This window comes from Mustela nigripes, chromosome 4 (assembly GCF_022355385.1).
Source record: "Mustela nigripes isolate SB6536 chromosome 4, MUSNIG.SB6536, whole genome shotgun sequence".
Taxonomy (NCBI): Eukaryota; Metazoa; Chordata; class Mammalia; order Carnivora; family Mustelidae; genus Mustela; species Mustela nigripes.
In genome coordinates, this window is record NC_081560.1 from 71,247,026 (window position 1) to 71,262,674 (window position 15,649).

The 15,649-nt window shown below is 37.4% G+C and overlaps 1 protein-coding gene across 2 annotated transcripts in view; it reads right to left on the reverse strand.

The window, feature by feature from the left end:
- The window catches only part of ANKIB1 (ankyrin repeat and IBR domain containing 1), a 149,430-nt gene that overhangs the window by 67,768 nt on the left and 66,013 nt on the right, over positions 1-15,649 (reverse strand). For both annotated transcript variants that reach the window (XM_059396868.1, XM_059396866.1), the window contains exons 3-4: positions 13,773-14,073; positions 2,154-2,336 (exon numbers count right to left, since the gene is read on the reverse strand). In XM_059396868.1, the coding sequence (XP_059252851.1) occupies positions 2,154-2,336; positions 13,773-14,073 (484 nt within the window). The remainder of the gene's footprint in view (positions 1-2,153; positions 2,337-13,772; positions 14,074-15,649) is intronic.

Sequence of the window (15,649 nt, forward strand, 5' to 3'; positions counted from 1 at the left end):
GGGGTATCTGGGTGGCTCAGATGGTTAAGCATCTGCCTTCAGCTCAGGTAATGATCCCAGGGTCCTAGGATTGAGCCCTGCATTGGGCTACTGCTTGGCGGGGAGCCTGCTTTTCCCTCTCCCTCCCTCTCTTCTAGTCCCCTGCTTGGGCTCTCTTGCTCTCTGTCAAACAAACAAACAAACAAATAAATAAAACAACCCCCCCCCCCACAAATTTCTGAATTCCAAGAAGCTCAGTTCCTTTAACAATCTGGAGAGTACAGAAGCTCAAAAACTGTTGAGAATTCATGGGGAAAAACCCCAAACAATATAATTATTTTTCTGAATACACAGAAACAATAGTTAGTATAAGTCCTTTTAGAATCAAGCTGGCATTGAACATGGAGGAACCAGAATAATTTTGGGAGGAAAAAATGTATTGTGTCTTATAATTTACTTAATACTTCTATGGATGTACACTGTGTCAAACAATAAAAATACTCTGTTGATTAAGGCAGTTATAATGCTGGCCCTCATGGAGCAGACAATCTAATAGGAAAGAAAAGTAAAAAACAAGTAAATACATAAACAAAATAACTACAGCATGTGATGAGTGTTATAAAAATAGGGTATTATGGTAAAGAATAATGGAAGGAGAAGGACCTATTTGTGAAAAAATAGCCCAAGATGGCTTCTCTGAAGAACTACTGAGCCATCCAAGAGAAAAACTGGGAGATTTCTGATAGAAGAAAACAGCAAATGCAAAAGCCTCAGTATAGTCTAGGTATTATAATTAGAGCAAAGTGTGTTGGGGAGAAAGCTTTGAGGTAATGTTGGAAAGGTAAGTAGTGGTAAGACTATATAAGGTCCTATATCTGAGCAAACAGTTTGGATTTTATTCTAAGTACATTGAAAAGCTACTAAGTAATTTAGAAGAGATTTATGTGATCTAATTTAAGTTTAAAAATGTACAAAATGGGTACAAAATGGATTCTAAGGGGATCAAAATAGAAGGAAGGAGGCCAGTTAGGAAACTCAGATGGAGAGGGCCTTGGACAGCATGAGTAGAGACCAGGAAGAGTAAATGGATTCAGATTACACTTTTGGAGGTAAAACTGACAAGATTCCCAGACTGTTTGGGCATAAGAAGAAATGAGGAATTGAGAATGCTTGCCCATTTATGCCTTAGCAACTCAGTGGATGGAGGTAATATTTATTGAAACAAGAAAGACTTAAAGGAAACCAAAGAACAATGCTCCTGAAGCTAAGGGAACAATGTTTTCCTAAGAAGGGAATGGTCAATTGTGTCAAGTGCTGCTGAAGAATTCAAGTAAGGTGAAGAGAGAGAAATACCTACTGGATTTGGCAACATGATGACTTTTGATGTCCACGACAAATGCACCTTCATCACAACAGAAGGGAAGAAAGTCACACTGCAAAGGGCTGAAGAGTGAATGGAAGGTGAGGAAGTTGGTTATGTATAGACAGCTCTTAAATTTTGTTTTTCTCAGAAGATCAGAGATATGGGGCTACCACTGAAGGGGAAGAGGGGCAGGGCTAGGAAAGAGTGGTCAATGGAGAAAAGGTTTTGTTTTTGCTTTTTACCATAAAAGTTACCTAAGCATGTTTATTAAGAACACTCCAGAAAACAGAGAAGGATTGAGGAACAGGAGGTCTGCAGTTTTAGAACAGTGCGAATGGTCAGGGCTTCACATTACACATCAGCCTCTCTACTGAAATGTAAGTAAGCACGGGTGCCTGGGTGGCTCTTAAGCGTCTAACTCTTGGTTTCGGCTCAGGTCTGATCTTGGAGTTGTAAGACTGAGCCCTGTGTGGGGTGCTATGCTCAGCGCGGAGTCTACTGGAATTTCTCTCTCCCTCTGTCCCTCCTCCTACCCTCCTACCCTACCCTTTCAAATAAATATATCTTTAAAATAAATAAATATAAGTAAGCATATTTACATATGTTAGAGCACAGTTGCCACTTCCAGGTTTTCTACATGTAGTTTCATAATCATGGCCATGTAGATGATGGTGAAGAAGACCACATGAATTGGATTTTAAAGTAGAAAAATAAAATAGTATAAAATCACCATATAATAAAATTAGAACTTATGAAAAGAAAAAAATCCATATATTTTTTAATTTAAAAATAAAACAAAACAGAATTGTACCTCTCGTTTGTCTAATGCAGCATATTCAGCTTCTATTTCTTCAGCTTCGGGATCTCGTGAGAACACCATTTGTGATTCCAGATTGAGAGCCAAATCTTTGTGGTGTTGCTTTTCAGCACAATCACAAGGAGTATCTTTATTTTCATTCTCGGCAAATAAATCTCCTCCATGTTTTACTAAAAGCTAAAAGAGATATTTTCAAAAACTTGCAACCACAGATTTAAACAAGTTATTTTATGCTACATATTTGAAAAAATAACTATATAATGAAACACACCAAAAACATAAAGTATGTACTTAGAATAATAAAAGTTATTTATATATGAGTAGCTTCTGATTTTAAGATGGTAATTCTTATTTATTGGTATTAGGGTGATTTCCTTTGATTAAAAACAGTAACAACAAAAGCCAATTTATTAAACTTTAAAAAGAAATTCAAACATTCCACCCAATTAAAAAAAATAAAGTTTTACTTAAAAATAAAAGCATTTTATGGTTACTCAATGCTTTAGATCATATAAATTTCTATAATTTTTTTTTTTTTAGATTTTATTTATTTATTTGACAGACAAAGATCACAAGTAGGCAGAGAGGCAGGCAGAGAGAGAGGAGGATGCAGGCTCCCTGCCGAGCAGAGAGCCCGATGCGGGGCTCGATCCCAGGACCCTGGGATCATGACCCGAGCCGAAGGCAGCGGCTTTAACCCACTGAGCCATCCAGGCGCCCCTCTATAAATTTTCTTAAACAAGAACACTGGCAATACTGTTACTTTAACCACTAATAACTGAATGCCTGACATGACGGACAAAAGTTTTCATTTATATCCTCATTATCCAGTCTATCACTGAACTGAAATTAGGAAGACAAAAATCACTGAAGCAAAACTGTTTCCAATAGTCCTCAAAGTAAGTGATGAGAATAAGCACTGATAACCAAGTTGGGAAGATACTGTATCAAACAATCTTTCAATTTTTAAAGGTGGGATTTTGCCCAAAGAAATCTCACCTTAAAAATACATGAAAGAGTAAAAACAAAACAAAACATGGAAGAGTTACTTGTCTTGTTTACTACTGAGGTTTCCAATAGTTTTGCAAAGTTAAATATGTTGTTACTAAAGGCTATTGGTTCAAATTTCCCCATTATGTCTGCAGAGACATTATTAGGAAGGACATAAATGCCATGAGGATGACAATCTAGGACATAATCTACCTTAAAGAATAGTGCGACAATTAGTCATGGAGCTGATTCTTTTATAGAATTCAGTCATGACCACAATAACATAGTAGCAGCCACCATTTAGTGTCTTTTAAGTTCCAAACACTATGTTAAGTATTTCAAGTACATATTCTTATTTATAAACAGCCCCAGGGACAGTATGATGTCTCAGAGAAGTTAAGTAACTTGGTCAAAGTTACCCACCTATTAAGCAGAAGATCTGAGATTCACACAGAAGTTTGACCAATTTCTTATAACCATAACTGGCTATTGTTCTGCCACACAGAATAGCTTGCTATCACATAAATTAAAAGAAGTCAAATGCATCCTTGTCCACGGTCAAGTTCTACCCGGATTTTACTTATGATCTAAATATGAGTAGCTTCAGTTTTCACGTTTTATGTCATCAAATAAAAATTTTCTTCCATATAATTTTATCTCCCTCCCTCCAACAAACACAGAGATCTTCTTATAAAGTTCCTTTATTGCTTTTGGAACTGGAATCCTTATGATTCTTTGATAGTCATTCCAAGAGGCCTGATGAAATAAGGGACTTCTATCTGTCAGGCCTGAAAGCCATGGGCTAATTTGACAAGCCCAATGGATATGACTTCAGCTTCTTGGTCAAGGCTGAGGGTATATCTCAGGGTAAAAAAAAAAAAAAAAATTTTTTTTAATTATAAAAGCAAACACAGAAACAAATCAAGAAGAATATGGCTTGTGGCCACAAAGCGCAAAATATTTACTCTTTATATCTGGCTCTTTACAAAAAACGTATGCTAGGTATCGCTCTAATCAGCCACTATTGCAGCCACATTCTACAGCCCAAAGGCAAGGTCATATTAACTGCTATTAACTGTTCTAGTTGAAGAACCTCTCTAGTCAAAGTGTGGTCTGGAGATCAGTAGTACTACCTGGGAGTTTGTTAGAAACGCTGAATCTCAGCATAATCATCCACACCCCTCCCTCCCACTCCAGGCTTCTGAATCAGAATCTGATTCTGATGTCCAAGAGATTCTTATGCATATAAAAATTTGAGGGGTTAGGGGGTTAAGTGTCTGTCTTTGGCTCAGGTTGTGATCTCAGGGTCCTGGGATTAGCCCGTGTTGGGCTCCCTGCTCAGCGGTGAGTCCGCTTCTCCCTCTCCCTCTGTCCTTCACTCCTGCTCTCTCTCTCTCTCAAATAAAGGAATAAAATCTTTAAAAAATTTTTGATAAGCACTGACCCTAGAATACTACCTATGTTGCTGTTGAAAAGGATATGTTTATATGAACTAACATAGTCAGTACTGGGAACTTGAAGAAAGTCCACAGACTTACCATACCTACAGCAGAGTCTATTACCTGTTTTTAGCCATTCTGCTTGCTCCACAGCTTATCTAATCCTAGCAGAGAATTAACTATTTGCTTCTGACCACTATGAAATTAGGAGAGCTGACTTTATTTTCTGGTTCTTTATTCAGAGTAGTAGAAAATGATTTCTGAAATGCATACTGGTAAAGATTTCAAAGCCATGATTTGATTTCCTTTACAACAGATACTGCCATAGGAGAGATTCTAAATATCAGCAAACAAGATAAATCATCTTTACCTTAATGCTCCATTCTTTAGGAAAGACAACAAAATTTAAGAGGCTGTGGTATTCTAGAACATTGGTAAGGGGAACCTTCTTAGGAGGATACGCTGGAGTGCAGACTGCATTCTTTGGCATTAAAAAAAAATGGGTATGCGAAAAGTCATTGCTGAAAAGTCACTGCTGAACATATATGCAACTTGGGAGAGATTTCTGGCCTTCTAATAATCTGTCTTTGAAAGGGGTCCTCAAATGACTGGAGTGGAGGTGAGGGAACTACAACGACCTGTGTCTCATTGCTGCAACTGGCACTTGGAGGAAAAACTCCTAACTGGTGATGACCCACAGGGTCCATATTTGCAGCATTTGCTTTGGCAGGGAAAACCAGCATTGTGTACTTCTGGCACAGAAGCTGAGTAACAGTAGTACTGCTTGACAATGGAGCAGTACTTTATATTTCAGCTTGCTGATATTTGGGGCATGAAGTTGGGAACATCAGTAAGTGAAAGATGTATTAGGTAGGGATATTAGTGAAACTGATGCTACAAAAGTCAAGTGTTCTGCTTTTATATAATAAGGGACTTATATCTGGTTCTGAAGAGATAGTTTTTTTTTTTTTTAAATGCTTCAACCAAAGCATTATAACTAAGTATCAATTTCCTCACTCTTAAAGCAAAGAGAACTGAATACTTTATTCAAATGTGACTTTTAGCCTCTCTTGCACACTCAGTGGTACATAAAATGTTCTAGCTTAAAAGAAACATCCAATTATCACTATCTCAACACTTCTGTTCATTTATTTTGCCTTCCTTTCTCTTTATAATCTCAGAGGAAGAAGGGTAGTAGGGCAGCCCCCTAGTCTGCAAGACAAATCCCTTCCCACTCCTTTGATCCATCATCTAAATAGCTGGACTCTGCACAAATCAATTAACTTCTTTAAGTCTCTATTTGCACAGGTCCATCTAGAAAATGAGGCTTATATAATCCTAAGAAAAGATGTTACAAAACAAGATGACTGCCAAAGTCTGTTCTAGTTGAAAATCACCATTTCTTCATCTCTATTTCCTATATGACCTTGAGTACTCCATTACCCCTCTATCTTCACTCTTTCTGATACAGGTGTTCTTTCCTTAATTCTGTTATCCTTCCAGTTACTTTCCTAATATTTTCCTTTCTTTCTTAACCACATTTTTCAAATTGGTGACAGACACCCACGATCTCTCCACTTCCTTAGAAAAGACTCAATTGTTCCCAGAAGTCTGACTTCTATCCTGACCATTTCACTAAAACATTACTTCTGAAAATCATTAGTACTCTCAAATTCAACAGCTTTTCTCAGTCTTCTAACTGCTTTACCTTTTTGCAGCATGTCACATGACTGATTACCTCCTCCTCCTGAAATCTTCTCTTGGTATCTATGACAGTATTATACCAGTTCTCTTCTCTGCTTTTTCTTTTTCTTTCTTTCTTTTTTTTTTTTTTTAAAGATTTTATTTATTCATTTGACAGAGACCACAAGTAAGCAGAGAGGCTGGTAGAGAGAGAGAGGAGAAAGCAGGCTCCCTGCTGAGCAGAGAGCCGGCTGCGGGTCTCCCTCCCAGGACCCTGGGATCATGACCCTAGCAGAAGGCAGAGACTTTAACCCACTGAGCCACCCAGGCGCCCCATCACCCAGGGCTTCTGATGAAAGACTGCTCGAAGGTGTGGCTTTTGCCTCTGTGTCTTCATCTCTGACAGGGAGCAGCAAAGGAGGCCTAAAGGAAAGGATGACAAACGCTGGCTTTAACCCACTGAGCCACCCAGGCACCCCTTCTCTGCTTTTTTTTTTCTATTTGCTTCACAGGCCACTTCTTTTCACTCACTCTAAACACAGGCATTCTCCAAATAGGCGCTGTGACTTTAACTCTAGTTTTGTCTATAATCTAAATCTTTCCTTGGATTTCTCACCTCTACCTTGTTTTTAGTTTTTAGTTATCAACTCTATGCTGATGACACTTAATTCTAAATTTATTTTTTTTAAAAAGATTTTATTTATTTATTTGACAGAGAGAGGCACAGCAAGAGAGAAAACACAAGCAGGGGGAGTGGGACTGCTGAGCAGGAAGCCTGATGTGGGACTCGATCCCAGGACCTAGGATCGTGACCTGAGCCAAAGGCAGGCGCTTAATGACTGAGCTACCCAGGTGCCCCTAAATTTATATTCTTTACCCTCAAAGAACTAGTACTAATTTTCAATAGCCTGAAACACCTAAGACCTCAATTTCCATCCTTCTAAATGAAAACTCAGTATGTTCTCCCTTCCTTTCAGCAAATTCCCTTATCTCATCTCACTTTTAAAATGTCTGTTAATTGTCAGCAGGCTTCAAAGTGAGCCAGGTTCAAAACCATGCTCATTCTAATTAAAAATAATTTATTCTACTCTAATTATAAACAATAATATCAGATCGCTACAGAAAAGGTGGAAAACCAATAAAAGAAAAACTCTATCACCCAAAGATAGCTTAACATTAACATTTTAAAGCCTCCATCATTTTTTAAAAATTGCACACATTTAACTTTTTTAAGCAAGCTCTAGGCCCAAGGAGGGGCTTGAACTCATGATCCTAAGAGTCACGTGCTCTGTGCTCTACCAACTGAGCCAGCTGGGGGCCCTCAAACTCTCCATCATTTTAAACCCTTAGTCTCCCCTGCTGTCTTTTGTCAACTTACCAAGTTACCAAATGCTACCAAGTCCTCACAATGTCCCTTGCATCAACCTTACCCTTTCTGATTCCAAAACCACCATACAAATCGAGTCTCTTTATCAGTTCCTACCAGAATTAGTATAATAATCTAAAACCTGTCACTCCCTCTACTACACTGGTTTTCAACCTTGGCTGACCACTGGAATCAGCTGAAGAATTTGAAGTTTCAAATACTGATATGTTTGGGCTCTACCCTCAGAAATGCCAACTTTATTGATTTGAGACACGGTCTACACTATGGGATTTTTTTTTGGTGCAGCCAGTTTATAACCACTATTCCAGCACAAAAGTTTTCAAACTGTGTGAGAATCATCCAGATGGCCTGACAATCATATTAGAGGGAACCAGGGTGGGGATTAGATATATGTACTTTCTACAAAAAGTGTTATGATTCCATTGTAGGTGTCCCACTAATTACGCTCTAAGTCAGGGCTTCTCAAACCTTAATGCGAATATGAATCACTTTGGAATCTTGTTAAACTACAGATTCAGGGGATGCCTGGGTGACTCAGTATGTTAAGAACCGGACTCTGGATTTTGGATCTGGTCATGATCGCAGAGTTCTGGGAGTAAGCCCTGTATCAAGCTCCTCGCTCAGTGGGGAGTCTATTTCTCCCTCTCTCTCTGCTCCTCCCTCTGTTCTCTCTCTCTTTCTCCAAAATAAATTTTAAAAATCTTAAAAAAAACCAAAACTACAGATTCAGATTCATCTGGTCTGGAACCAGCCCAGAGACTTTGCGTTTCCAAGAAGTTTCCTAAATAACTGATGCCAATGCCAATCTGAGGATCATCCTTTGTGTAGCAAGGCTTCAAAACAATGTTTTACAAGTCCGCCATTCTTTTTTTTTTTTTTAATTTTTTTTAAGATTTTATTTATTTATTTGAAAGACAGAGATCGCAAGTAGGCAGAGAGACAGGCAGAGGGAGAGAGAGGGAAGCAGGCTCCCTGCTGAGCAGAGAGCCTGATGCGGGACTCGATCCCAGGACCCTGGGATCATGACCTGAGCCGAAGGCAGAGGCTTTAACCCACTGAGCCACCCAGGCGCCCTACAAGTCCGCCATTCTAATCTATTGTACATAACCACCATCAGGCTAATCTTACTATATTTGCTTTCATAATAGTACTTTTCCAATCAAAAATGTTGATGGCTCAGTTTTCTATAAATAAATTCCAAATTATTAACCTTGACATTAGTATTTTCTACTTGGTATGGCCTCTATCTTCATTTTAAGTTATCTGTCTAATCACTCTTCTGCAAAATACTTTAACCTGCATATGTCTGAGACCTACGACAGTGCTTCTCAAACTCTGACATGTAAACATATAACCAGAGAAATTTGCTTAAAACTTGGTGTGAGTACAGCCCCAGAGACTCTGATTTAGAATCTGGAGGCCTGGTGGGCCCATACTTCGTATTTATAACAAGCTCCCAAGGCTAAGTGATGCCGCAGGTCTGAGGTGCACTTTTTTTTTTTTTTTTTTTTAATTTACATGACAGAGAGAGGAAGATCACAAGTAGGCAGAGAGGCAGGCAGAGAGAGGGGGAAGCAGGCTCCCTGCTGAGCAGAGAGCCCAAAGCAGGACTCGATCCCAGGACCCTGAGATCATGACCTGAGCCAAAGGCAGAGGCTTAACCCACGGAGCCACTCAGGTGCCCCCTGAGGGGCACATTTTAAGCATCTTCCTCCAAATACTGAAATCTTACCTACTCAAATCATACTAGTACCCATGTAATCTTCCAGGATAAGTAAAATTAAAATGGTCTTCTTTTCCCTTCAATGCCTATAACATTTACTGCCCAAATAATTAATACAGCTTTTGCATCATTAATATTTTGGAGGCAATAAGGAAATCATAGCTTATTTTAATAAATATTAGAAAACCAAAGTAACTAAATTGTCGAGCTGGGACTACAACTTCTGTAGTCTTTTCAGTTTTAAAACTCCATGTGCTAAAAACACAATATAATTAAGTAAAACTCTTCATGTTGATCTGTGAATGGTTTTTAGGGCTTTTCATTGAAGTGTGAAATGCTCTGATAGCTGCCAAAGTGTCAAAGAGGCCTTATGGCTGTAAAGGGAAAAGTGACTTACCACCTTCAGTTTTCTACTGACCTCTATTTGATCTGACAATAAGTAGCTACACTTAAAGCTTTGAATAAGCAACTGGGACAGAGGTGCATAGGAAATATCTAAGATAATGCTCATTTTAAAAAATACTTTTCACAAAGAATGAAACACTATCAAAAGCAATAAACCTCCACACATCAACCATGTATTGAATCACTATGACAGGAAAAGCACTAATATAAATAAAATGAGGCTTAATGACTAGGGCCGGCTCTTAGGAAGTCGGCCAAGGGGAGAAAAATCACTGGGCTTTTAATTGGGCCATGCTAATAGACCTAACCCACCATTCTACTCCAAAGTCCATCTGTATTCCAAAGAAATAGAAAAACAAAAACTCAGCAACTAAGAAAAAAGTGTATTATTTATTGAGCTAAATTCTTGTAAGATTTGTTTTAATGGAGTTCCATTTTTTTTGTACTGGGCATCTATTAACCAACATTTTAAAAATTCTTTGTAATCTTTGTAATTTTACCAAAAAATCTTTGCTTTTCTCTTCTAATTCTTTGCATAATACAGGGTCCAGTGCAAACTGTGAGCCAAATCCAGCCTGTACAGTCCATATAGCTCTATTCTGCAAATGAGTGGCATGAGTTTGATGCAAAAAGACAAACACAAAGACAAAAACCAGGCCAAGGTAAATTCGGGTATCAGTATTAGATATACGTATAATGATGGTGTCAGTAATAGAAGGCAGTCACGAGGAGGAGCTAGAGGTTACAAAGACTGAGTACAGTTTTTGGTATGTTGAGTTTGACAGACTCTTGGAATATAAATACAAGGAAGTCAACTAGGCAGCAATATAGCATGAGGAACTTCAGGGCTAGATATTCCATTGTAATAACTTATATCAATCCACCGGTATCTTCATACCTGGAAGTTGCCAGAAGAACTGCATAGTTAAGAGGTTCTTGGTGTGATTGTGTGTATGTATATGATATGTACTTTTAATTTACTATGGAACACAATTACGGTAAGAAGATTAGGAAAGTTTAAGGTTAATATTTTATTTCTATGGTTCAAAATAATGAGCCATAAAGAACTGTTTAAATTATTAAATGTATATATGACATTGTCACCTGATGAGTTACCAAGTCTCTCTTTAAATAAACATAGAGAGAAAAACATTTTGAACCACTAGAGAAGGCATATTTCCATAGATAAGAGAGTTCAAAACAAAACAAAACAAAACAAAACAGGCTGGCCTTAACTATGGAATAAAATAATCAGTTTAGCCTTAAAGCCCCTACACTGAAAATGGGATATATTTTAGAGCAATCAAAGATCAATAGAAAATTAGTGTTCAAAGAGGTCTTTTGAGATAATACAGATAGTTTTCTCTTGGATGGCTGGAATTGATAATCTCAAAGATGTTTAGTAGACAGTCACTGTAAAGACCAAAACTAGAAACCAGTGCTCTCTTTACCATACTATGATCTCTTAGCTTTATGAAAAAATTAATACTTCATACACTCTTTTTAACTCAAGGAATATGATATCACATGAAGATACCTACAGATTAATACTGTAAGAAGTACAATTATTAGATTCTATATTTCAAGACATTTATTTTATGTACTAGTATTAGTAAACACACTAAGAGCTCTGAAAATTAAAGTATGTTGGAACTTCTTCTAGTTTAATGAATAGTAAGCATTATAAAAAGTCAATCAAGGCCTAAAGCTGGGCAAGTATATAGTCAAGTATACGTAAGAGATTACCTTTATATAGGTAAAAGGATATGCTGGAATTTGCTGAGGAAAACTAGAATAAATTCAACCAAGGTTTTTATAGGGTTCTATTTGGGATGTTTTATTAAGTCAATTAATTCCTCTGAATATAGAAAATGAAAACAGTTACCAAATGGTGTGATTTATGAATGTGATACGTTGACAGATCAAAGTTAAAACACACGCACACATTCATTCACACAAAGCAAATCAGGACTGTCAATTCAGAATAAACCTAGCACTAATTTCCTTCACTGAGCAAAAGATAATACTGGTAAAAGCACTGCACTCAATTTTTGGTAACAGTTTAATAAGCATGTCACTGTACACATACTTCAAAATCAACATGTACTAAAGAAATGCTTATAAAAGAATTTTTGGAAGCAAGATATTAAAGCAGTAAAATAAAAGAATTATTATTACTATCAAGAATAAGCTATTTTCTACTCTAACTCACTTGAGAAATACGATGCAACCCCATCAATAATGATGAGTCACTTCAGCAGAGATTCTTTCATAGGAGGTGAGAAAAGAATATACAAAAAGGCACCTGGGTGCTCGGTGGGTTAAGCCTCTTTGGCTCAGGTCAAGATCTCAGGGTCCTGGGATCGAGCCCCGCACCAGGCCCTCTGCTCAGCAGGGAGTCTGCTTCCCCACCTCTCTCTGTCTGCCTCTCTGCCTACTTGTGATCTCTCTCTCTCTCTGTCAAATAAATAAATAAAATCTGGGGGAAAAAAAAGATTTGTGTAAAAAGTCTCAGGAATTCTACTGATAGGTGCACACCTACCCCCCACCCCACCAATCCTAGGACATCCTTCCACCACACTGTAAATCAATGTTAGAAAGCACTGCTTATAAAAATAGTTTCAAGATAATGACTGTCACTAACTTACTAGTGGGCAAAGGTGAGAAAACCCCAAGAGATAAAATGACTAAGATTCTAAAAGATAAACCAGTATCATAACTAATAGCATAAACAAAAGATAAGATCAGAAGGATTTTTAAAGTAAAAAGAACTGTCACTTCAGATACACTAAAGAAATCATATAATAGGCTGTAATCTTTTAAAATGCATAAGAAAATGAAAGACATTTATATTTTTAATATCTTTGTCTATTTAGAAGTATAAAATATATATGTGAGTAACATTAAAGAAGTATTAAATTTTCAGGTATATATTTTAATCTGATAAGGATCACTGCTCTTCCATCAAAGGTCTAAGGTTTGGTAACTTAGATACTCTATGATCGAACCTATAATGCTCCCCACTCACACTTTAATATATCTATATAAAAGAACTTCTATAATAAGTATAGACTGACATGAATGTAGCTGAGAAAAACACATTCTACTCTATGTAGAGTAGTGATGACACCATGAAGAGTAAGCATTTCCTAGCTTAGTTATGATCCCGTATTTCATGGCTGATTTTATCTAAGCCTGCTGTTATATATGAAATCCAAAAGTAGAAAAATTAAAGTGCAATATAGTATTCAGGAATATATTAATGCAGATTAAACAGAAAAAAAATTTTTTTAAAGATTTTATTTATTTGTTTGACAGAGAGAGAGATCACAAGTAGGAAGAGAAGCATGTAGAGAGGGGGAAGCAGGCTCCCTGCTGAGCAGAGAGCCAGATGTGGGGCTCGATCCCAGGACCCTGAGATCATGACCTGAGCCGAAGGCAGAGGCTTAAACCACTGAGCCACCCAGGCACCCCTAAACAGAAAACTTTTTAAAACATTTTAAGTTATAAAGTTTTTTTAAAAGACCAAAATAAATATATTCATTAATATTTACCCCTTGCTTAGGGAACTGATCAATTTTAGGTAATCTAAGTCCCATGGCTAAGATTTGCAATATCCAACATGTATAAACTGGCTTCTAAAAATCAGCCAAAAAGTAGAACATTATCTCTACCAAAACCCTTACTGTAAGTGACAAGTGTTTAATTGATGACTGTGATCTTCAGGAATGTTAGCTAATTTTTAATTGCTCTTGACTCCATTTTAGTCCCAAGGGGGACTGTTCATGGGTTTATTTTGAATCTTTCCCTAAAACAGCGGAATGACTTTATTTAAAAGATATCCAGATTCTCTTAGAACCGTAAAGAAGACAAAAAGGACTGAAGTAACTAAAGTAACTGTTAAGATAAGCAAAGAAAACTCTGATTATTACATGTTACCAAGACACAAATTTTACAGAATGTAGAATATTAAAAAACAGTTTTACCTCAACACAGGTTTTCATCCCTGAGGCAGCGGCATAGTGCAGGGGTGTGTTTTTTTTGTTATCAACGGCATCAATAGCTGCTCTCTCATATTCTCCTTGGTCAAGTTTTGCTCCTTTCCACCTTAAGATCATCTGCAGACAATCTGCTCTTCTGAAATCATCTTCTGCAGGCCGTGCTAAGCGAGGATGAAGGGCACCTTCAGATATCATAATTTGAGGTCCCATACATAACAAATGCATAGACGTTTCATTGTGCACATTCCGTTTATTTGGATTTCCATCTCTACCAAAAAGAAAAGTCCTAAAATGGTAAAGAAAAAAATGAAAACCAGTGTCTCGTCTTGAAATAAGAACACACACAGAAGATAAATTTAAAAGATACACTCACTTCTAAGCTGTTAATAAAATGTCTACTGAAGCTTTTTTCAAAATAAGCTGTATGACTAATTCTTACACTTATTAAAAACTCCATTCTAGAACAAAATACTAAGAGAAAGAAGGGTGAGTATCTTTATGGTATTTGCTAATAAGAGAGGGGGATGGAAGAGAAAAGAAAAGGGAGGAAAAACAAAGGAGAAGTGAAGAAAAAGGAAGGGGCAGAGGGAGGAAAGGAACAGGAAGGGCTGCATGAGACTCATATGTCACTCACATGAATGCCTGAGTATACATTATTAAACATTCCACACCAACTTTTCTTTTCTTTTCTTTATTGTTCTGCCCTATTTCTTAGTTACATCTTTACTTAATAAGGACAGTGACAATCAATATAAGCACAGGAAGTAGTGCATAAGGATAGGACTAACTTTTAAATCTAGAAAAAATTTTTCTCTAAAAATCATTGGCCAGTGCTACTTACACAGTATAATACTTTTTGAGGGGGTAAGTTGTGGTCAGTTCTAGAAGAGCAAGATTTAATTCCAAGTGGGTAGCCTTTACCAATGATAGGTTTAGGTGAGCTCCCTTAACTAATGCCAAACCTAGATCTGACAGTTATGCTTAGCTCCCTAATACATCCTTGAACTAGGATCATAGGACTAATAGTTGAGCCAATTCAGTGGCTATAAGATACTGGAAAATGAACTGGAAAAAAAAAAAACAAAACCCGCTCTAATACAGTCAGCCTATACTAGAAAACACACAAATACATTATGAAATGGGAATATAACTCCCGTATCTGAAGATGAGTGCCTACATTTACTGTGGAGGGCTGGTATCATTTGCATTTTATGTCCAAGTACAGAACAGCAAAGGGAAGGCAGCGGAGCCAAACTCTAACCCCTAGTTAAATCTGGATTGCTTTTAGGTTAGTTTTAGCTTAAACATATGGGTCTGACAGAAAAAACTGACAATAAAGATGCTAGAATGGACTCTGCAATTTGAATGAGATAGCCAACCTGGAAAGCTCTTATGAGAAAAAGGTTAAGTTGGAGGTCCTAAGGCAGAAGATCCCAGACAACTCTGGACTTTTCCGTTCTTATCATTCAGGAGTCTAGTAGAGCCCTTCAAAAACAGTCTATCAGGGTTTTAGCACTACATTGATTTGAACTGTCCTGAAAGTAGATATGGTGTTGCCAGAGCAGGAACAAATAAATTACCATTACTTGTAATAAATTATGTCAGTTCCTCATACCTCAATTCTTCCCACTGGGAAATTGCAATTAAAGCCAGATCAGACATTACTCTATATGTAGTGGGGTCTGCACTATAGGTGAGTATGGTAGGCAGAATAAGGTCCCCACCCCTAAAAGATCCATGTCTTAATCCCTGGAACCCAGGAATATTGTACCTGACATGTGAAAAGACGTTAGTGGTATGGTTAAGTTGAGGTTCTTAACATGGAAAATTAGCCTGGATTAACCAAGTGAACCCAATGCAAT